This window comes from Pipistrellus hanaki (genome assembly GCF_964339955.1).
Source record: "Pipistrellus hanaki genome assembly, chromosome: 13".
NCBI lineage: Eukaryota > Metazoa > Chordata > Mammalia > Chiroptera > Vespertilionidae > Pipistrellus > Pipistrellus hanaki.
The window spans coordinates 54,960,956-54,983,476 of NC_140515.1; the positions used below are offsets into that span (position 1 = coordinate 54,960,956).

Below are 22,521 nucleotides of genomic sequence, written 5' to 3' on the forward strand. Positions count from 1 at the left end.
AGTGAGGAACATTGGCTGGCTTAGTCTCCTTCTGTGCTGAAAGTACCTAGCCATTTTGGGAAAGCATAATTTCTATACATACGTGATGTTGACCTCATAAAATTAGGAATAATTAGTCTATGAGCCTTTGGCTAGTGTATATAGGTCAGCTCATTATTTCCCAGGCTTCTGTCAGATGGCCATTCCCATGAAAGCAAAGTCAATGTTTGTAGCTCTATTCCCAGCTCAATGCCTAGCACAAGTAGGTGCTTATAAACCATCTTTAAATGAAGCTTACTGGCTTTCTATATTTATATGCCTGTATAACCACTATGTAGATCCAGATTCCTAGTCAGCAACTATCCCCACCCCAGCCCCTGAATATGTACTCTATTAACTCAGACTTCTGTCATCATTAGTTTTGCTTGTTTTGGAACTTTTACAAATGAAACTTTACTGTATGCACTCTTATGTCTGGCTTCTTTCAGCATCGTTTCAAGCAAATCCCCAGTGTGGGGTGGGCAGAAGGCAGCTGATCAATGATTCTCATCATTGATGTTTCTATTTCTCTTTCCCTCTCCCTTCCTCTGTAACATCAATCAATTTATATATACTATTCACACATACACACACACACACATACATATGTATATATTTAAAAGTATGCTGAATGTCTTTGTATTATTTCACAGGGAAATGTTATAAAATTACCTGCACACTCTAATATTATTTGCGCTCTTTGTACATTTACTTGCATTTTTCTGCCTTTATGACATATATTTTTAAGATACACTTTACAAGGACTGTTTCAAATATTCCAGGTGTAGCACACCAAGATAATGATATTATTAAAAATTATTTCTGAATCTTTCTTGCATATAACAGCCTTTTGTTAGTTCTTTTAGTTTCTAAGGCATATTAGAGATCTTTTTTAGCTATGTTTTTCCCCCAGTATATGCAGCTATAGCTTGAAATAGTATTCTGTAAAGTCCTGCTATTTACATATTCGCTCACGTCTTCCTCTTTCCCCAATGTTAACAGCATAGAGAGGAGTACTCTACATTTTTCTTACTTAATAGAAATCTTATGAAATATTTCTACAGTATCTTTCTTACCAGCTGGGCTTTTACTGCCTAATTTAAAAAATACCAGCTAGCTCAATTGGTGTGGCTTTATGATTGTGTCAACCTATGAACCAGGAAGTCATTGTTCAATTCCAGGTCAGGGCACATGCTCGGGTTGTGGGCTCAATCCCCAGTAGGGGGGAATGCAGGAGGCAGAATATAGATTAGTCTCATCACTGATGTCTTACCTCTCTCTCTCTTCCTCTTTGAAGTCAATAAAAATTTATTTTAAAAAATACCAGCTAATGCCAATTTTTAGTAATAGCCTTTGAGATAGTTAATGCCATTATTACCACCATTTTATAATTAACAACTCCGGAAAAGGAATAATTAGTCTAAAAACCGATGGCTAGTGTATATAGGTCAGCCCATGAGACCCATTGTTATTTGTAACATGTAAAGTACATTTGTTTGGTATTTCTGCTAATTTTGGTACCTGGCAGGAGTGAAAATTAACAAGCTTGGTTTTTAGATGGTTTTCTAAATTTATTAGACAACTATTTTTTAAACTTGGTTAGTAGTTATTGTGGGCCTTCCTTACAGTAGTCCAATGGGTAGGTTTTATTACTGGATCTCTCATAAACCCAAATTTTAATTATTTAGAAATTGATTATATAATGTGTCAACTTATTTCTGTGTAAATAAATAGCCTTTGTGTTGTCATTTTGAAGAACTCTTATAATGTGAACAAAAATGAACAGCTATGTATTTTTCCATTTTTTAGGACCATCTGAATCTGATAATTTTTCTCATAACCTGAGAGGAGTAATCCCCCGAAGTTTTGAATATTTGTTTTCCTTAATTGATCGTGAAAAAGATAAGGTAAAACACTGTAACAATAAAGCAATTCTATTTTGAGAAGTTAGCTACTGTCATGATACATAGAGGTGGTTGTATTTCACAGTTTGTACAGGTAGTGTGGTATTAAAAAACTGTTGATTCTTAAGATAAAATTAAAGGATTCTGAGTTTTATTTAAAAAGTTTTTAGTTTATAAAATATGCATCATCCGTGGACCCAGATTGCTGGTTTAAAAGAAGGAAGAATGTAGTGCTGCTTAGGCTCTTAGATTTTGAAAGAGGAAGTGTAAGAAAATCTGAACTGAGGAAACCGAGGTTCAATAAGCTCTGTCCCTTACCTGTTCCTAGGCTCACAGTTGCTTGCAGGTGTTCCTAGATCCTCATGACATCCAATGTTACTTCCATTGCAGCACATGTAATCTTGCTCACATGTGGTTTGGCTCCATCATCCTGGGATGTGGGTTTCCCTCCATTGGCTCCCAGATTCTCATGATGTGTTCTTTAGCTTGGTGATTTCCAGGCGTAACAGCCATTAGTGTTCTATGTTTTAAGGAGTCTGATATGTAACATTGGTTTGCCATTTTTTCCTTTGCAGACACTGTCCCTAGCCGCTACAGTTAGACACACACATTGCATGTCAGCAAAAGGTTTAGTGACATGCATTTCTGTGGTTGAAAATTCTATAGAGAGGCTTTTAAAATATTTTTTGTCTTTTAAAGTATGTAACACTGTTTCAAGTAAAACTTTGTGAGGAAGTCACAGATAAAATGATAATGAAATTGCCGCCCTAGCCAGTTTGACTCAGTGAGTACGTCGGCCTGCGAACTGAAGGATCCCAGATTCAATTACGGCCAAGGGCACATGTCTGGGTTGTGGGCTCGATCATTAGTGCAGGAGACAGCCAGTTAATGATTCTCTCATCATTGATGTTTTTATCTCTCCCTTTCCCTTCCTTTCTGAAATCAATAAAAATACATTTAAAAAAAAATGAAATTGGCCAACTGGTCTGCTCAATTCCCATTTCCCTGCCCTGATTTTCAGCACCTCTGGAATGGTTCCTGGGACACAGTGATGCTGCTGTAAAATATAGGAATGTGTTAAAACTAGTTACCTAGGTTTTTTAAGCTGACTCTTAGGTATCTTTTATGGTGTAAAGGATAAGATTGTAGAAATTTTACACTTGTGAAGCAAGTGAAAGATTAATGCTCATGAAAGATAGGGATGAATGCATAAAAATAACATATCTTTTACAGGCTGGAGCTGGGAAGAGTTTCCTTTGTAAGTGTTCCTTTATTGAAATCTACAACGAGCAGATCTATGACCTACTGGACTCTGCCTCGGCTGGACTGTACTTAAGGGAGCACATCAAGAAGGGCGTTTTTGTTGTGGGTGCGGTGGAGCAGGTGGTGACCTCAGCAGCTGGAGCCTATCAGGTACCTGACATTGAACTTTGTGATCCTTCGACAGCGTAACATGCTGTGAAATGCACCATGATCGCAACAAAAGCAAAAATTGAGCTACTAAACATATTTTGAAGAGGCATAACAATGCTCATGAGAGGAAAAGAGAACAGAATATGACAGTGTTTTATACTCCCCTTAGTTAAAATAGAACTTTGTGACTGTTGATTTTGCATTATTTTGGTGCCATTCATTCCAACCAGTCATTCCTAAAACCATACTGGATGACACGGGGACATTTCATAGAGTCTGTATTTCTTTAGTGGTTCCTCCTGGGCTTTGCTCCTTTGAGGAGCTACTAGGATTTCTGCTCCCCAAAGCAGCTGTACATATGATGACCTTACTACTCAAAATATAGTTCTCAGACTGTGAGTATTACCTGGGAGCTTGTTACAAGAATGTAAGGCCCTACCTCACACCTATGAAATCGGAATCTGAGTCTTAAGATCCCAGGGGATTAGTATGTGCATTACAGGTTGAGGTGTTCTGCCTTATGGGATAAGACCCATAATCCCATTTTACAGAGAGGGGATTGAGCTGTGAAAAGGTTGGACTGGCCCCATGCCGTACAACTAGTGAGTAATAGAACCAAGGATTGACCTCATGTTCATCTGATTCCAGAGTCTCAAACTGAATCTTCATGTGTCCTCCTTGCCATAGGGAATAGGAAGAGAGAACAGATACTTAGTGAACCCAACATGGTGACAAAAGTGGGGATAATGCCAGGGTGATACCCAGCATCTAGAAGGGATCAGGAATCTGGAGAAGGCACTGCATATAAAAAGACCTGAAATATACACTTATAAAAGAGATATGCAAATTGACTTGTCCTCCACCACACCCATAAGCCAATCAGGAGTGTGTATGCAAATTAACCCAACAAAAATGGCAGGTTAATTTGCATGTGCAGGCTTGGAATGGCCAGACACCTGCTATGAGGGAGAGGGTGGGGGGGGGGGAGGTTGGTGGAGGGGCCGGAGGGAGCTACAGGAGCAGTGCTCTGGCGGGAAGTGAGGACTTGCAGGCACCTGGGTGGCTTGGAGCGAAGCCAGGGGAAGGAAGCCCTATTCTGGCATGAATCTTTGTGTAACAGGCCTCTAGTATAATGTAAATTTATAATCTATTTGGGGAGCCAGAGGAAGCTTAGCTATAGTAGCTAAGTTCTCTCTATCTCTGGACCAAGGGCTCTTTATTCCCACATTTTGCCCTATAGCAAAGTAGATATACCTAACAAAGGTAAGGTTTAGTATATAGTCGGCATTGTCAGGTTGGGGGAAAATGCCCATGGCTGTTCAGCTGTTTGGCCAGCAGGAAGCTATAACTTGTAAGTTGAAATGCCCTTAGCTGTTTGGTAACGGGCAATAATATATACAGATCTTCAGGTTTAGGGAAATGCTTTCGGCCATTCAAATAGGCAATAATATGTATCTTTAGCCCTTGCTGAAGGCTAAAGGTCCACCAACCTTTTGATGAACTTCTTGCATTTATGACCTGCTGGAATTAGCCTCCAGCATGGGGGCATGAAGGTCATTTTGAGGTTCATCTTGTCTAGCTTTCTCATAGTCTAGGGAAAGGAAGGGTTCAGAGGAATTTTGTGATTTGCATTTAGTTAATGTAAATAGAGAACGTTCTAGATCCTTTGCCTCTGATTCCTTTTGTTCTCTTTCCATAACACTGAGGGGACAAAAAGGAAAATACCTTGCATATAATCCTTGATGGACCAGTATTTTTCTCACTACTTATTGTTTTTCTATTGATGTTAGTGATATTGTGACCACTTGGAACTTGGGGTGATCTGTTTCTTTTCGCCCAGGTGTTGTCTGGAGGATGGAGAAACAGGCGTGTGGCCTCAACATCAATGAATAGAGAATCCTCGAGGTCTCATGCAGTCTTCACGATTACAGTAGAGTCAATGGAGAAAAGCAGTGAGACTGTAAATATACGAACCTCCCTACTCAATATGGTGGATTTAGCAGGATCCGAAAGGCAAAGAGACACCCACACAGAAGGGGTGAGGTTGAAGGTAAGAATGAAATTATGGTCTTCAGTTGAACTTGTGTGTGATTTCTCATAGAAATCAATACCCAGCTAAGGGTTGTGAGGGCTACAAAGGAATAAGAAGTTGTAAAAGATACAACATTTTTGTTGTAGATCAGTAAACATACGTGGGACGAGTTTGTCAGCACCACGGGTATTTGAATTCATTCCAGGAGGCCGCAGGGACCAGAGAAAGCAGGATGTGGCAGGCACTGCTTAGAGGAAGCATGGGGAAGCAGCAGCTCATGAGTTGTGTTCTCAGAGGGGTCAGGATCTGGGCAGGGAGAAAGGAACAGGGATACGTGCCACACGGGGACGTCTTAAGGGTTATTGCGGACAAAAAGCGATTTGGCATTTCAGCATAGGTCAATGGATGGGCTGGGTTGGCGGTTTAAGGCGGCATAGATCGTTGAGGATGAGTCCCTGACCAAGTTTTCTCTCAGCTCTCCAAATACAGAAAAAGTTTGAGTGATTTCATGCAGAAAGCCTGTTCTATAAAAGTGTTCCGGAACTGCCCACTTCATAAGGAGAAAGAACAACTGTGTTTTTTCATACTTCAGGGGTTCAGGACTTAGGCCTAGGCCAAGTGTTTAGCCTTCCCTATAGATTAATTTAAAACCGTTACAGTGATAAGGTGGCATTGATTGTCTTTCCTTCACATGATTTTTGTGTTTGAATACTAAAATCGCTGTGTGTGTCAAATAGGAAAAGGTTAGCAAATAGTTGAGGACATCTTTTTGCTAATAAGTTAAGTTATCCTTAATGTTCCTGACTAGCCTTTCCATTGAGAATTGTCGCCCTGCTAGGTGTATGTTAATTCACAATACTGAAAGGAAACCAGTGCGCCTGAACTTCTGTCCTCTTCCCGGTGCCTTAGGAAGCAGGTAACATAAACCGATCGCTGAGCTGCCTGGGCCAAGTGATTACAGCCCTCGTGGACGTGGGAAATGGAAAACAGAGACATATCTGCTACAGAGACTCTAAACTCACCTTCTTGCTGCGGGTAAAGTACATCACTGGGCTCCGGCCGCTTCCTTTGGCTGTGTGCACTTGGCTGAGAGTGGGATATTTTCTCACCTTGGTGGTCAGAGTGTACATTTTCGTTGCTTAAAAAAGATCTTATTGTTTCTTCCCTGAAAACGTGTACATTCATATCATGAAACAGGATTCCCTCGGAGGTAATGCCAGGACAGCCATAATCGCCAATGTTCATCCTGGATCCAGGTGTTTTGGGGAAACACTATCAACGCTGAATTTTGCTCAAAGGGCCAAGCTGATTAAAAATAAGGTAAAATGCTGAGTACAATGACGTAATTTGGAAAAATACTTATGTTTGCAGTATCTCACTTTTGTAGCTTTTGATGTCACTAGAAGCTTAACTCTAAGCAAGATTTCTACTTCATCTTTCCTAGCCTTCCTTACTGCTCATGTAATTTGAGACCTAGATTGGGTCTTATATGGTTGCTATCATTTGCCTATTTTTTTCTTAAGAGAAGGCAACGTTTTACCTACGTAATTAGGATTAGAGACTGAATTTATGTACCTAAACCATGCTAGCAGACCTGTGTGTGCTGGTGGGTGGTGCTAGGCATTCACCCTGAAAATAATTGGATGATGTTGACACCTTCTCTTTCACTTTGCCTGTAACTGCAAGGATTCTCCTTTTTTTCTTTTATACAAGAAGCTCCCTTCATATTCATGCACACCAGTGGTCAGAAACTCCTGTGAAGGACCAGGTGGTAAACATTTAGTCTTCCTGGACTGTGTGGCCTCTTGTCCCAACGACTGACCTCTGCCTTGGTAGAGAGAAAGCAGCCATAGATAGTATGTCAGCACGTGGGCCTGGCTGTGCTCCAGTACACCTTTCCACAACAGGCAGCAGACTGTACGTGGCCCCAACTCCTGGTGCAGACTCAAAAGACCCAGGATTTCCCACTCGTTTGGAGAGGTGGGAGCCTCTGGGGTTCCAAAGGACGGAATGGTAGTGCCTGAAATGGGCCGATTAATTTCTAGTCTTTCAAAGGAGAAATTGATCGTTCTTAGCCCCAAAGAAGACTCCTTGAGTATATTATCCTGGTAAGAATGTTGCCTCTTTTCCCTGAGTAAATCAGGAGAGCGCAGTCTTAGTCATTCATTCATTTTATTGGATTATGACCCCCTTGTGGGGTATCTGTAATATGAAGAGAAGAAGTCATGAGAGCTTCCTGACCCTAGAAGCTCTTGGGACTTACCAGAAGCTTTAAGAGAGCAGAGGACCGCGGAAGTAGTTAGGATTATGAGGTCACTGATGTAACAGTGATGTCAGAATTACAGGAGTGCCTTATAATGAGCTGGCCTTAATAATCAGAAGCAACTAACAATGGCTTCTTAACACATGAAACAACAAAGCCAGGAGCCTTACAGTAGTCACTCTCAATGGTAAGTTGCTGCAGAGCACTGGCTGGGATATTTGCGACTGGTTTAGGGTGAGCTAGTCAGATCTTTTCCCTGGGGCTTTTCCCTCGCTGGGGAATCGGGGCTTTCCCAATCGGATCCCTGTCGTCACCCCCTGTAGCGTGCCATGACGGGGGATGGTCACAGACTTGGCGGCGTATTCTCTTCTCCACGGGGCGGGCAGTCCACCCGGGTCTCAGGATGGAGGCAGTGTGAGATGAACATACCCAGATCCCAGGGCTGACCCAGCCCAATAGGGCCCAGGGCTAGTCAGCAGAACTGAGGCCTAGGAGCAGAAGGAAGGAGTGAGGAGGAGGGAGGAGGCACAGCTGTAGGTCCGAACTCGGAGAGGACGCTTCCTCCCAGCGTAGCACACCCGTCCGGGTGTGAGGCAGAATCACTGCAAGTCACACCAATATAAACACAGTCTGAACAACTCCCAATTGTTCTTTTATTTGTTGATTTTAGAGGGGGAGAGAGGAACATTGGTTTGTTTCTTACTTATGCTCTCATTGGTTGATTTGTATATGTGCCCTGATGGAGCGTGAAACCCGCAACTTTGGAGTATCGGGAAAATACTCTAACCCACTGAGCTACCTGGCCAGGACCTCAACATGTTCTTTTAATGCTCTCCAAACATTCTTGAACAGGCGGTGGTAAATGAGGACACCCAAGGCAATGTGAGCCAGCTCCAAGCTGAAGTGAAGAGGCTCAAAGAACAGCTGGCCCAGCTCACTGTAGGGCAGATACTACCAGAAAGCCTTCTGACCAGAGGTAAGATGGGCACAGTGTTCCTTATCCTGAGGAAGGAAGACCATGTGGACATTAGTGTTGGAACCCCCAATGACGGGCACAACATAATAACTTTCTACACAACGTATGTTTACTTCACCTAGTAGGAACATGGTACTTTGTAACCAGAGACCGATTCCATGGGTACAGAGTTCTGTGAGATATGTGGGAAGAGGGAGTGGAAGTAATTTTGAATATTAAAACTGCTAAAAAAAACACTAATAAATTTCATTTTAATCCATTCCTAAGATTCGGCTATATCATATGTTTACTAAATTGGGTGAGAGAGGTTTTTCTTCAAAGAATAGCTGATATGTGGACTGGGTTCATTTAAAATCCGTCATCTGTTGATAATAGTTTGATTCTTTTAGCTTAATTGAGAGCAGGTAGTCAAAGGCTGTATTAGCTCATCTCGCTGTCTTAAAATGTGATAAACATTTTCCCCCTTTCCCTTTCTCACCGGGTCAACTACAGAGAGAGATGAGACTGATTACATGAAGTATTTCAAAGAGGCAATGCTGTTCTTCAAGAAGTCTGAACAGGAGAAGAAGGTAGGAAACGGAATCCCTGTGAAGCTGGGGTGCAAGATACTTGAGGCTTCGCTGTGTGGTTGATGCCTTTCTGAGTGGAGTAAATGCCGACAGCAAGTAAAAAAAGGAAGGCTGTGCGAAATCTCATTTTGCCTTTGAGATCAAACGGGAACGTAATGTGTGTTGCTCAGTTTGTGAAAATTCAGGGAAGGCGGATTATTTTTCATGTTTAACCAAATTATGAATTTCTTAAGTTTCTGGCAGAAAAAGTGACCCAGTTAGAAGACCTCACCCTCAAAAAAGAGAGATTTATCCAGTCTAATAAAATGATTGTGAAATTCCGAGAGGATCAAATCACGCGCCTGGAGAAACTGCACAAGGAAGGGCGGGGGAGTTTTCTGCCGGAGGAGCAGGACCGCCTGCTGTGGGAATTAAGGGATGAGATTCAGACTCTGCGAGAACAGGTGAGTCCTGACATCTGCAGTATTTCTGAATGTAAAGAAAGGCCAAGGCAAATCAAAATTTGTCACCACATTCTTGTAATAAATACAGCGAACGGTGTTTCAAATGAACTAACTTGACAGTATGATTGCACAATCCCAGCCCCTTTTTCCCCCATTTTTTTAAATAATTTATTTTTAATTTTTATTTTTAATATATTTTATACAGAGAGGAAGGGAGAGGGAGAGAGAGCTAGAAACATCGATGAGAGAGAAACATCGACCAGCTGCCTCTTGCACACCCCCTACCGGGAATGTGCCCGCAACCAATGTACATGCCCTTGATCGGAATCGAACCTGGGACCTTTCAGTCCGCAGACCAACGCTCTACGAAGCTGAGCCAAACCGGTTTTGGCTTTCCCCCATTTTCTAAAATAATAAAACCTGAAGGGGAAAGCTCTTGACCCAAGTCAGATTCGCCCCAGGGCGCACTGGTGGTTATCTGAAGCAGCAGTCTCTGCAGTTCAGCCTTTCAGGTTTCTTTTGTTTTTGCTTTTCCTTTTGCCTGGGAAGCATGGGTAGTTCATACAGGCCCTTCTTTAAAAATCAAAGATAATTGGTTTCCAGCTTTGTGTATCTTTCCAGGGGTTTTATGCATATTCAAACTAACACAGATATTTTCTCTTCTTTTTTGTGCAAAATGCAGCTCACCATTCTGCACCTTGCCTTTTTCACATAGTGTATCTTGCAGGTCACTCAGACCTGGTCAGTAGTTTCGTTATTCTTTGCTTTGTATAATGAATATGAGTAAGCTCCTTTGCATGAAAAATTTGCCATGATGTACACCCTATGCTTATTCCCTAGGGGCCTGGCTGAAAGTTTCAGGGGTGCAGACCTAAACCGAGAACACAGAGTTGTAGGACACGCACATATTCACTCCGGGATCACAAGTGCCACGTTGCTTCCCACGGTGGTCGCAGCAGGCTGCCACCAGCAGTTCATACTGTTTTCTACCAGCTTTTCAGAAAGACTTGTTCATTAAGGACATGTTTGTACAAATATAGGTCTGCAATCCTTTTTGTCTAATTTTTAAAAAATATATTTTTATTGACTTCAAAGAGGAAGGGAGAGGGTGGGAGAGAGAGAAGCATCAATGTTGAGAGAATCATTGATCAGCTGCCTCCTGCATGCCCCTCACTGGGGACCAAGCCCGCAACCTGGGCATGTGCCCTTGACCGGAATGGAACCCGGAACCCCTGTTTGCAGGCCGATGCTCTATCCACTGAGCCAAACCAGCTAGGGCTAAGTCTGTAATCCTTCTGTGTCATACAGATTGAGCACCACCCCAGAGTTGCCAAATATGCTATGGAAAATCACTCCCTCAGGGAGGAGAACAGAAGACTGAGATTATTAGAGTCTGTGAAAAGAGCCCAAGAGGTGGATGCGCAGAACGTTGCAAAGCTAGAGAAAGCTTTCCTACAAATATCTGGCACAGAGAAAAATGACAAAAGTAAGAAGTGACTGTTGTATACATGTCTTGTTGGGGTGGGGGCTGTTTTAAAGGGCTTTTATATTGCCTTTAGACCTGGTGTGCTAATTTCTCGTATACATACTATTTCTTTTATGTTAATCAAAAGTCATTTTCTATACCTTTATCTCAAAAATCACAGAGTAGTAAATTAGGTAGGATAGTAGATGTAGCAAGGAACCACCCACTATATATTTTTGTTTTTGTTTTTAATTTATTGATTGATTGGGGGGGGAGATAAACATCAATTTGTTCCACCTTTTTATGCATTGATTGGTCAATTCTTGAATGTGCCCTGACCAGGGATCAAACCCACAACTTTGGCATATGGGGGCAATGCTCTAACCAACTGAGCTACCCAGCCAGGGCAAGAGATATCTTTGTTTTATCTATAAAAGATAGATTGGATGTTACGTTTAATTTTTCTGAAATAGAGCTTTTCTGTTTTAACTATTTGAAATGACAAATGTTAATGCACAATATGGATTAGTATAGAATTGAAATGTTTACCTGCCTGATTACGGTCCCTATGGTGAGAGATGTCTCATGATCAGACTCAGCAGAATTTTGGTCCTGGTGTCATGGTTGCTGGTCATGCTTGCTAGTGTGCATTCTGTTAGTTATATGTTATTCCCACAAGTTTACTTTTATTTTTGTAAATCCTCACCCGAGGATATTTTTCCATTGATTTTAAAGAGAGTGGAAGTAAGAGGGAAAGACAGAGAAATATTGATGTGAGAGAAACACATTGATGGGTTGCTTCCTGCATGACCAGGAATTGAACCATTAAACTCTTGGTTCATGGTTCAACACTCAACTGCTGGGCCATCCTGCTGGGCTATTTCCACACATTTACTTTACTTTTGTGAAAGTGAATTATTTAGCAATGCCTCGAACTTACAGGCTTGGCAGCTATTGGTACTCGTGTTCTGGAATTTGGTAGGACGGTCTGTGGTTGCTCCATTTTTAAAGTGAATATTTTTATGGCATATACCCTGATTGTGGGCACACAAAAAAAAAATCCATATTATAACTAAGATTATACTTTTATTATACCCTGTCTTAGTCTTTGTTTCTGTTTAGGTTGAAATTGAGAACGTTTTGATTGTATCATTCTGCACTCATAAAGAAGCATGTTTCCTTTTTTTCCAAAATGACCTTTCCCAAGCCTTCTTCCATTCTTTTTATGACTTCATAAGAGAATAAAATTCTCAGTATTTGGGTTATAGAGAGACTAAGATTTTAGATGCTATAAAAATCAGGTTTTCTGTATTATTTAAACTACTTCTCCCTTTTACGCCCTCTATTTTGTTGGCCATTTTTACCTCAATCCATACCGTGACCTAGTACCTTTGAAAGATAATAATGGTAATTTCTGGACCTCACCATCTTCAAAACAGAAACCACTGTCTCGAGAACTGTTAGATGGTATTTCCCCACTGAAAGTCAACATTTCCAGTCTTCTAAGAATCCCTGAAAATTCACCTTTTCTTTCTGGTTGGTGATACCAAGTTCTTTCATCTTGCTGCCTTTGCTATTTGTTTCCTTTCCTAAAATTAATTGACTGTTAGCGTTAGCTGCTAGTACTAATTCCTGCCAGACTCACCAGCGATGCCTCTCCCTCCAGCATTGTGTGTGTTGTACTTCAGTCCTTGCTGGCTCTGCTTCTTGTCTTAAAGCTGCCCCGTCCCATCCTGTGGCTTCTCAGCTTCTCAAAAAAACCTCTAATACTCTTGGCCATACTGTGTTGTATCTTGTGTTTCCTGTTGAGTTATACGCTCTTGTATTTTAGGGTCCACCTTCCAGCCCATTTCTCATTTTTTCCTCCTTGTGCTTCAAAATGGATATATGGCAGAGAACTTGGAAAATGTTTTCTGCTATTTTTGTCTTTCAAAAACCAAGTTGTTTCCTTATTATCAGGTCAGCAAGGATTCTCTCCTAAAGTTGCAAAAGAGCCATGCTCATTAGCAAACTCTGAGAAGCTAAAAGCACAACTCCTGCAAATGCAGACAGAATTGAATAACTCAAAGCAAGAGTATGAAGAATTCAAAGAACTAACGAGGTGAAGTATAGATACACATTCATGCTTGCCTATTTTCATATCTTTTAGTGTTGATTTGAGGATTTGACATTGACCATTTATTTAATTGAGCATTTTACTTTAACAGTTCTTATTGAGCAACTAACTTGTTTTGACATGAGGGAAAAGGGCTTGTTTCTAGTTTTGTTTTTACTTGTTTAGTAAATTGAGGTATAATTGACATAAACCTCTAACTCTTTAATAATATATTTAATGGACTAGATAATATGAATTTTTTAATGTTGAGATGAGTGCCTATTGAATTTATATAGTAAAATGTATATTTTGCCACCACATTTAAATCACTGTTGTTTTGAATGAAATCTGGATTTATTTTTTTTAAATATATTTTATTGATTTTTTACAGAGAGGAAGGGTGAGGAATAGAGAGCCAGAAACATCGATGAGAGAGAAACATCGACCAGCTGCCTCCTGCATAATCCCTACTGGGGATGTGCCCACAATCGGGGTACATGCCTTTGTCTGGAATCGAACCTGGGACCCTTCAGTCTGTAGGCCAAAGTTCTATCCACTAAACCACACCAGCCAGGGCTGAAATCTGGATTTTTAAAATTCAGATGTGTTACTATTCTTTCTAGATGCTTTTTGCATAAAAAAAAAAATCCATATTATAACTGAGATTAACCTTGTTATAAAATGTAAAGAAATTTTTAAAAAATAACATCACATATAGAACCATCTTGGGTTGTTTAGGATTTTTTAAAAATAGATATTGCTCTTTTATTTATTTTTTAAAAGACGTTTTTATTGATTTTTAGAGAGAATGGAAGGGAGAGGGAGAGAGAAACATTGATGTGAAACAATATTGATTGGCTGCCTCCTGCATGCCCCCTACCTGCTGGGGATCGAGCCCACAACCTAAAGAACCGGCCATTGAACTAAGAACTTCGCATTGCACAGGATAAAGACTCCCAGTGAACTGAGCCACTCCGGCCAGGGCCGTTTGGGCTTTTGCATTGGTGCTCTGCCATTTACTAGTTGAACACCTTAAGCAGTAATTAATCTCTGAGCTGTATTTCAACCGATTGGAAAATGAAGGTTGTAATCTAAGAATATCTCTGATTTAAAGAGAGAACAATAAAGTTATGTGAGAGTATAAGATATAAAGTACTCTACAAATGTATGACGTTACTTATTACCTAAAATACTCAATTTCATAATATCTATTAGGAGAAGGCAGCTAGAATTAGAATCAGAGCTTCAGTCTTTGCAAAAAGCGAACCTTAATCTCGAAAACCTTTTGGAAGCAACAAAAGCCTGCAAGCGGCAAGAAGTTTCCCAGCTGAATAAAATTCATGCTGAAACCCTGAAGGTAGGTATTCTGAAGCACTGCTTCAGCCTGCAATCCGCTGTCTCGCTGTGTTAGAATGGCGGCGCCACAGATTATCTCCCTGCAGGCAGGTAACCCGGCGTTCTGGGGAGGGGCGAGAAAGAATGCACCACGGAGGACGCCTCCCTCCCAAGAGACCCGAAAATAAACAAACAAACAAAAAAGGAAAGTTCTTTTTTTGGTTTCCTAACCTAATTGCTTTTTAGGTTTTTTGTTTGTTTGTTTTTAAATATATTTTCATCTATTCCAGAGAGGAAGGGAGAGAGAAAGAAACATCAGTATGAGAGAGAACCATTGATTGGCTGCCTTCTGCCCATCCCCTGCTGGGGACCGAGCCCGCCACCCAGGCATGTGCCTTTGACCGGAACAGAACAAAGTGTCAGTCTGGTAGGTCTTGGTAAATGGCAGCTGTTGCTTATAATGTAACATGTGCTCAAGGCTTGCAGTGGAAAAACAGAAATCCTAAAGACAAAGACCACAAAGGACCAGGAGTAACAATGTGGAAAACCAGAAAAGCAGAAGAGTTTTCCCCTTAATAACCATAGCCTTCATTAAAAAAAAGAAAAGAAAAAAAACTGAGATGGAGGAGCAAGAAGAAAACTTGAGGGAAGCAAAAGGTTAAGAAAGTGCTGCTGCTCTTGATTTTAGCTTTTTGTACCAACTTAAGATTAAAACAGAACAATGTTCCTCATACATCCTACACTTGACAATAAATAGATATGTATCTAATGAAGTTATTTTATTTGAATAGGTAACTCATGTGACTGAAATTTTGAAAGGTACAAAGGGTATATAGTGACGAGTCTCTTTCCGTCTGCTGTCCTTCCTCTACAAATGTATGACATTACTTATTACATAAGACCCTTTTTGAGGCAATCAGTGTCACCAAGTCTTTGCTTTTCGTTTTCTTTCTTTTTCATATTTTATACAAGCAGCATATAATATACATCATTCTACTTGGATTTTTTTTAACATAATGATATTTTAGGGTTTGTCCCATATCTGAAGGGGACAAAATCATTTTCCTTTTTGTTTTTGTTTGTCTTGGTGTTTGTTTGTTTTGGCAGCTGCAACAAGCATTTATGTATTGATATATTATGATTTATTTAACCTGGAAAATGCTATTTTTTCTTATAAAAGTCGAATTTTTTTCTTTGCTTTTTAAAAGTTGTGGTCTTTAAAATCTGTGTAGGAAATGGTTTTGAAATACTTGCAGAACATCGCCAGGTGTTGTATGATGTGTGTCAGCAGCCCCTCAGCACAGGGCACTGACAGAGCGAGAAGCATTGCCGCTCCATCCGGCTTCTTCCGTTCACAGCTGAGCGGGTGGGGAGGAGGGATTAAAAGCTTTGCCAAGAGGAGCCTAGCAATTCAGATCCTCTGTTGTTTGTTTTTAGTTTATTTTTAATTATATTGGTACTTTATGAATAGTTTGTTCTTGATTAAAGTAAATATATATATATCTATGCAAATTTAGGTTAAAATTCCTACTTACCGACCGCCAGCAACGGACGGTAAAAAAAAATAATAATAATAAATAAATAAAAATAAAATTCCTACTGAGCACCACCACCAATGGGTCTAATCTAGTCCTTCACTCCCCATCCCCAGGGCTAATTTGTTAATCAGTTTGGGAATCCTTTTTCCTAATAGTTTTGCATAGTAAATATACATGCTCTGAGAAAGATATGTAGAGTTATTTCATAGATTTTTGTTGTGCTTTGCATTTAAAAGTAAATGGATTATTCTACATTAGTTATTCTGCAGTGGGCTTCCCCCCCCCCCCCTTGGGACTTTCCATGTTAACTACCGTGTTTCCCCGAAAATAAGACATCCTCCGAAAATAAGACCTATCGCATGGAAAGATAAGACATTCCCTGAAAATAAGACCTAGCGCAACTTTGGGAGAAAAAATTAATATAAGACACTGTCTTATTTTCGGGGAAACAGGGTCGTACTTAGGACTTTACCTTATTTTAAACCTGGGCCTCCATAAACAAACCCCTGGCTTGTTTAGGTGGCTTGAGTGCAAGTGTTCTCTGGGCAGGGCTGTGAGGGAGAAGTCCCAGCCCTGGAGTCAGTCCTGCTGTAGTGCCCCCTCCAGCACTGCGGCCTGTGCCTGCCCAGGAAGGTGGGGAGCTCGCATTGTCCTGTGTAGAACGGGCACTGTCAGCTCTTTAATGGTTGACAGTCCGGTGGGTGGAAAATGGTATCTAGTTAAGGTTTTAATTTTTATTTCCCTCATTTCTGGTGGGGTCACACCTCTTCCTGTGTTCATTGGCCGTTTGCCCTTTTCTATGAAAAAAAGAGCCCATTTTCCTACTACTTGATTTGTAGTTTTTATGAGTTAATCTTGTTTCTTATACTTAATGCCAATATTTTTTGCCATCATGTTCCCTGCCTTTCATCTTCATGTGTGATGCTTTTGTCATGCAGAAATTTTAAAAATTTGATACACGGTTTATTGATTCTTTATCTGTGTGATTTATTCATTTTTAAAGGCCCAGACAATCTCAAAACCATGAGTATATTCTACTTTCTTTTACTACTTTAATAATTTTCTTTTTATGTTGAACTATTTAATGCATCTGCTATTTTAGTTTTTTTAATATATATTTTTTTATTGATATAGAGGAAGGGAGTGGGAGAGAGAGATAGAAACATCAATGATGAGAATCATTGATTGGCTGCCTCTAGCACAACCCCTACTAGGTATTGACCCTGCAACCTGGGCATGTGCCTTTGACCGGAATCGAACCTGGGACCTTTCAGTCCGCAGGCCGACGCTCTATCCACTGAGCCAAACCTGCTTGGGCTGCTATTTTATTTTTGAGTGGTATGGCATAGGGATTTAACTTTGTTAATAGTCTATATTTTTTCACTAATTTGAACTTTACACATATAAGTCATTCTATTTCCTAACTTTGTGTTTTCTTCCAATGATCTATTTGACTTCATAGGCTAAGAATACACTTTTTAAACAACCATAGCCTTATAATATATTTTTATATTGGCCAGGTAAGTGTTCCCAATTTGTTCACCTTTTGTCTTCTTACACATTTATTCTTTGTATGAAGTTTGGAATCTGCCTATCAAGTTTCATTTTTAGAATTTTGCTTAAGTCTGCATTAAATTGATAGATTTTTTGTGTCTACTTGGGCATTTCTGTGCAAACTGCTGCTGTAGAGCCTAAGACCATCAGAAAACAAAAATATATACATTACGATTCATTAACAGGAGCAAAATTACAGTTATGAAGTAGCAACAAAAATAATTTTATGTTTGGGGGTCATCACAATATGTGGAACTGTATTAAAGGGTTGTAGCATTAAAAAGGTTGAGAACCCTGCTCTAAGGGATCCTTTTTCTTTCCTTTCATGAATAGAATTTCAAGTTTATCTTCTCTGTTTACACAATTATTTTTTTCCTGTGTGCTAATGTTCTTTTCCATAATCACTTTTTGCTGCAGATTATAACTACACCAACCAAGGTTTATCAAATTTGGCCTCGACCAGGATCAAAATTAAGCCCTGAAACAGGGAGCTTGGGATCTCCATACACTCAGAATTCTAGCAAATTAGATAATGATATCTTAAATGAGCCAATTCCACCTGAGATGAATGAACAAGCTTTTGAAGCCATTTCTGAAGAGCTTAGGATGGTGCAGGTAATGTTTAGTTTCAGAAAAAATAAATAGACATTCATTTAAACACATTCCTTTATCATTTTAACTGTAATTTTCAATGTGCAAAACTCTTTACTACCTTCTTAAGTATGGGTGTGTAAAGACCCCTGGCTTAGAAAACAGACTGTTGTTATTCTTTTAATTCACTGCAATGTTTAGCAAGTGACCCAATCCTACTTATTGAAAACCTCTTGGAAATGTGCCAGAACTTTCTCAACTGAGTTAGACATGTCTACAGTAATGATTTTTCATACTCATATTTGACAAAATAAACTTCATAATGAAAATCATCAAAACACACGTTATAGTGTGTCCCTGAAGTCACAATCACTTTGAGCCTTCCCGATACTCTGAGCCAATAAACTAACTTTAGTTTGTTCAGCTAGTTTGAGTTGGATTTACAGCGTGTGCTGGGTTCCAGGCCAACCATGACAAAACAAGTCTACCTGACTTTTTAACTATAATTTTCAATGTTCAAAACTGTTTACTGTCTTTTTAAGTATGGGTTAGAAACCAGACTGTTCTTTTTCTTTTCATTCACTGCAGTGTTTAGCAAGTCATTTTCCAATGTCTTGTGGCTTTGGTTCTCTTATATGTAGAGAGACCAGTTTGCCACTAGATTCAGATTCCAAACTGATTTGTTTATATGGCACAGTGCTGTATCTGCTAAAGAAAGTTAAAATAGTTGAAAGAATCATATTTTAGATGACATTTTAGACCACTTTTGGTATATTTGAAATAACATAAAATTTGTTTATCTCAGAATTCTGGTGATTTCATTATGTTTTTAAGTTTTTCCACTGTCAAGTAAAACTTAGAGTGAGCCAGACCACCCCAGATTTCAAAATTTTGCCCTTTCCTAGCATGGAGGCCTTTCTGGTGAAGTCACTCTATGTAGCTCCACGAAATCTCAGAAATCTCAAGCTGGTTCTGTGGCTTAATCCTCAATTTTAATTTAACCACTTCTTTTCCTATGTGTTTCAAATTATCTACTTTAACGGACCACAAGTGTAATTTTGAACTTATCTCTTGATGGCTTTCAATATGAAGTTTATTTTGTCAAATATGAGTATGAGAAATCATTACTGTAGTCTTTTGAAATTGTTTTCTGGTTCCAAACTGGCCTTTGATACCTTTGTCCATATAAGGTTTTGAATTTTGTTTTTTAGTACAGAAGAAATGGTTGACTAAGTTTTTCATTAAAAGACTCTTTGACAGTTGGAGTTTCTGTGTTGCAGGAGCAAATGAGTACCCTCCAGGTCAAGTTGGATGAAGAGGAGCATAAAAACCTGAAGCTTCAGCAGCGCATTGACAAACTGGAGCATCATTCTACACAGATGCAGGAGGTGAGACCAAGCGCGGCCTCAGAAATGTGGGAATCAGAGTCTCACAGGAAGAATCTGACTTCGCAAAGCCCCAGTCAAGACTGATTTGAGTTGTTTTCTCTACTTTGTTGCTTTGCATACTGCTCTGATAAGGAGACACACACACACACACACACACACACACACACACAGCTCTGGCCCTCTTCGTCTGCAGTGCCCCTGGATCTCTTTCTGTATGCCCAGTGGGATGACGGTTCAGGTGCCTGCAGGGATCCTTTCCTTTGTTGGGCATCCTCACTGTAGTTGAAGGGAACAGGCCAATTTCCTTCTGGTCAGAGACTTTAAAACAATTTAAAAACAAAAACAAGGTAATGGTTTGGAGTATGTCTCATCATGCCACTATGCCTTTTCCAGTAAATTGATTTCTTTCCCTCAGCTTTTCTCATCAGAGAGAATGGATTGGACCAAACAGCAGCAAGAGCATCTCTCACAATTGAGTGCCCTTGAAAAGCAGCTTCGGGACACTCAGACTAAGAATGACTGTAAGTGTGACCAGCTGGGAGCTTTCTAATCTGAATACTGGAACTCAGTATCTTTCTATTCATATCATAAATCTTTTTTTAATATATTTTTATTGATTTCAGAGAGAGATAGAAACATAATGATGAGAGAGAGTTATTGATCAGCTGCCTCCTGCACGCCCCACACTGGGGATCAAGTCTGCAATTCTGCATGTGCCCTGACCTGAATCAAACCCTGATATCCTCGTCCCTGTGTTGATACTCAATCCCTGAGCCACACTGGCCGGCTGGGCTTTTTAAGTTTTAATGCTGATTTGAAAATGAATTGTCTTGAATTTATAAGATGAATAAGATTTTTTATTAACCATTTTTTTTTTTTCACTTACGGATGTGAACAATGTTTTAATAGTGATGAAATAAAGCATAAATTATATGTTGTCATATATTCATAGATGTGGGAGTATCATTTGATTCCCAGTTTATTGTTTTCAGTTTACGGCTCCTTTCATTAAAGTATTTGCAGTATTTTGTAATAATGTCAAACAAAAACAGCCATTCAGTTTTTTTTTAATTTAAGAAGTTACCTAATTTTGCTTCCAATTGCAGTTCCCTTAGAAGACCAGACATGTCTAACACATTTGAGAAAGTTCTGGCACATTTCCAAGAGGTTTTCAATAAGTAGGATTAGGTCACTTAAAATATGTTAAATATCTTGATTTTTTTTTCTTATTATATAAAAAATTTTGATGCACATTTTAAATGTCAAAACTAAGTGAAGGGACAGACAGATGTTAATTCTTCCTTTGTTTGGTAGAAATATACCAAAAAACCATAAACAAAGGAGAGGGTGAAAATAGAAACTTTTTCTAGGTATCTACCACTTACCAGTAGCTGTTCAACACCAACCTTTTTTTACTGATTGTGTGAAACTATTACATTTGCCCACTTTGTAAAAAATTATGTGTAGAGAAGCCTGTTGAGGATTTATTTTGTTTGTCTTTTAGTTTTGAAAAGTGAGGTCCATGACCTGCGAGTAGTGCTTCATTCAGCAGACAAGGAGCTGTCTTCGGTGAAGTTGGAGTACAGTTCATACAAGGAGGCTCAGGAGCAAGAACTCAGTAGCCTTTCTGAAAAACACGTGCATATCCAGCTCCAGCTGGACAGTGTCAGGTAGAGTTGTTTGTTAGGATTGGCCTGGAAGCCAGGGATCCTTGAAGTGCACATGCTGTAAATCCAACTCAAACTAGTTGTACAAACTAAACGTTAATTTATTGGTTCAGAGTATTGGGAAGGCTCAGAAGTGAATGTGTTTCACACAGTGTTGTCACGTTGCATCTTTCTGTCTCTTCTGCTTTTCATCTCTCCCTCTTCAGTCCCTGCTCTGCTTCCCTCTGCTTTACCCTCGTTCTGTCCTGTTGAGGGCCTTTCTCTGTGTGACCGGGAACAGATGGCCCCACTGCTCCACACTCTGTCTCCCACATTAACACTGAGAGAGAATCCTCTGTCTCAGCCACTGTCGTCAGTCCCAGGGAGAACTGGAACTGGTCTAGCTTGAGCCATCTGCTTACGCTTGGACCAGTCCTTAGCTGAGGGTGTGAGCTCGAATTGCCCCAAGAAGGTGATGTGTCTATTCCAGAGGGAAAGGTGCGCTCTTGTGAGAAGAAGGGGCAGGACAAGGGAGACCAAATCAAATCGGTAGTTGTCACAACTGTCCACATTAACTCCCAGGGGCTGGCTGGTTATTTAAGTGCTGAGAGCCTAGAAACAAAGCAATCTAAGATGTGAATTGTTTTTCATTGGTGTGTGTTTTTTTTTCTTGTTAATCTCATTCTTTTCTAAAACATGTCTCCTGGGTCTATGGCAGTAATTTAATAATGGACATTTTGAATGTGATGCTGTGAGGGTGATATGAGTGTGACCACTCAATCTAATAGACAACCTTGAATTTAATTTTTACAGAAGTTGCAAAAGTTAAAATCTGTAGCTCTTGAGTGTTTTCTGAATATACGACAAGGAGTTAAAATAGAGGAAAAAAACGAGATCTGCAGGCCAAATTCAACTCTAGACATGTTTTCATTGGGCCCAGCCAATTAGGTTTTTAAAAATATTAGCAGAGTGTTTTTTAAAATGAGAGATTTCTTATAAAAATCCATATTTCAGCATCCTCTTTAAAACCAGACAGTTTGGTGGCCTGGGGCCCACATTACTCCATGGTGGCTAGCAGCTGCCCTGGGAATCCCTTCTTCCCTCTAGAGGGCACTACGGAGTCAGCACAACCTCTACCACCCTGCGCTGTTTCCCCAGCGCCAGGGCTGCCAGTGGAGGCCATTTATCCTCGGGTGCACCATTATTTCTTCTCACTCCTGGCATTTGTTTTTAACACTCGGATCACTGTCTGATCTTGGCTGTCTCATAAACTAATCACTCCACTAATCTT

The 22,521-nt window shown here is 40.0% G+C and overlaps 1 protein-coding gene across 2 annotated transcripts in view; it reads left to right on the top strand.

Annotated features, from left to right (window-relative positions):
- Window positions 1–22,521, top strand: part of KIF15 (kinesin family member 15) — a 42,935-nt gene that overhangs the window by 6,227 nt on the left and 14,187 nt on the right. For both annotated transcript variants that reach the window (XR_014796714.1, XM_084903172.1), the window contains exons 6-20: window positions 1,828–1,925; window positions 3,156–3,335; window positions 5,176–5,385; window positions 6,277–6,402; window positions 6,565–6,687; window positions 8,483–8,606; window positions 9,099–9,175; window positions 9,409–9,618; window positions 10,927–11,104; window positions 13,043–13,184; window positions 14,394–14,535; window positions 18,023–18,220; window positions 19,477–19,584; window positions 20,000–20,105; window positions 21,089–21,254. Coding sequence is in view for 1 of the 2 variants with exons in the window: in XM_084903172.1 (XP_084759298.1) it covers window positions 1,828–1,925; window positions 3,156–3,335; window positions 5,176–5,385; window positions 6,277–6,402; window positions 6,565–6,687; window positions 8,483–8,606; window positions 9,099–9,175; window positions 9,409–9,618; window positions 10,927–11,104; window positions 13,043–13,184; window positions 14,394–14,535; window positions 18,023–18,220; window positions 19,477–19,584; window positions 20,000–20,105; window positions 21,089–21,254 (2,188 nt within the window). In the remaining variant the exon portion in view is untranslated. The remainder of the gene's footprint in view (window positions 1–1,827; window positions 1,926–3,155; window positions 3,336–5,175; window positions 5,386–6,276; window positions 6,403–6,564; window positions 6,688–8,482; window positions 8,607–9,098; window positions 9,176–9,408; window positions 9,619–10,926; window positions 11,105–13,042; window positions 13,185–14,393; window positions 14,536–18,022; window positions 18,221–19,476; window positions 19,585–19,999; window positions 20,106–21,088; window positions 21,255–22,521) is intronic.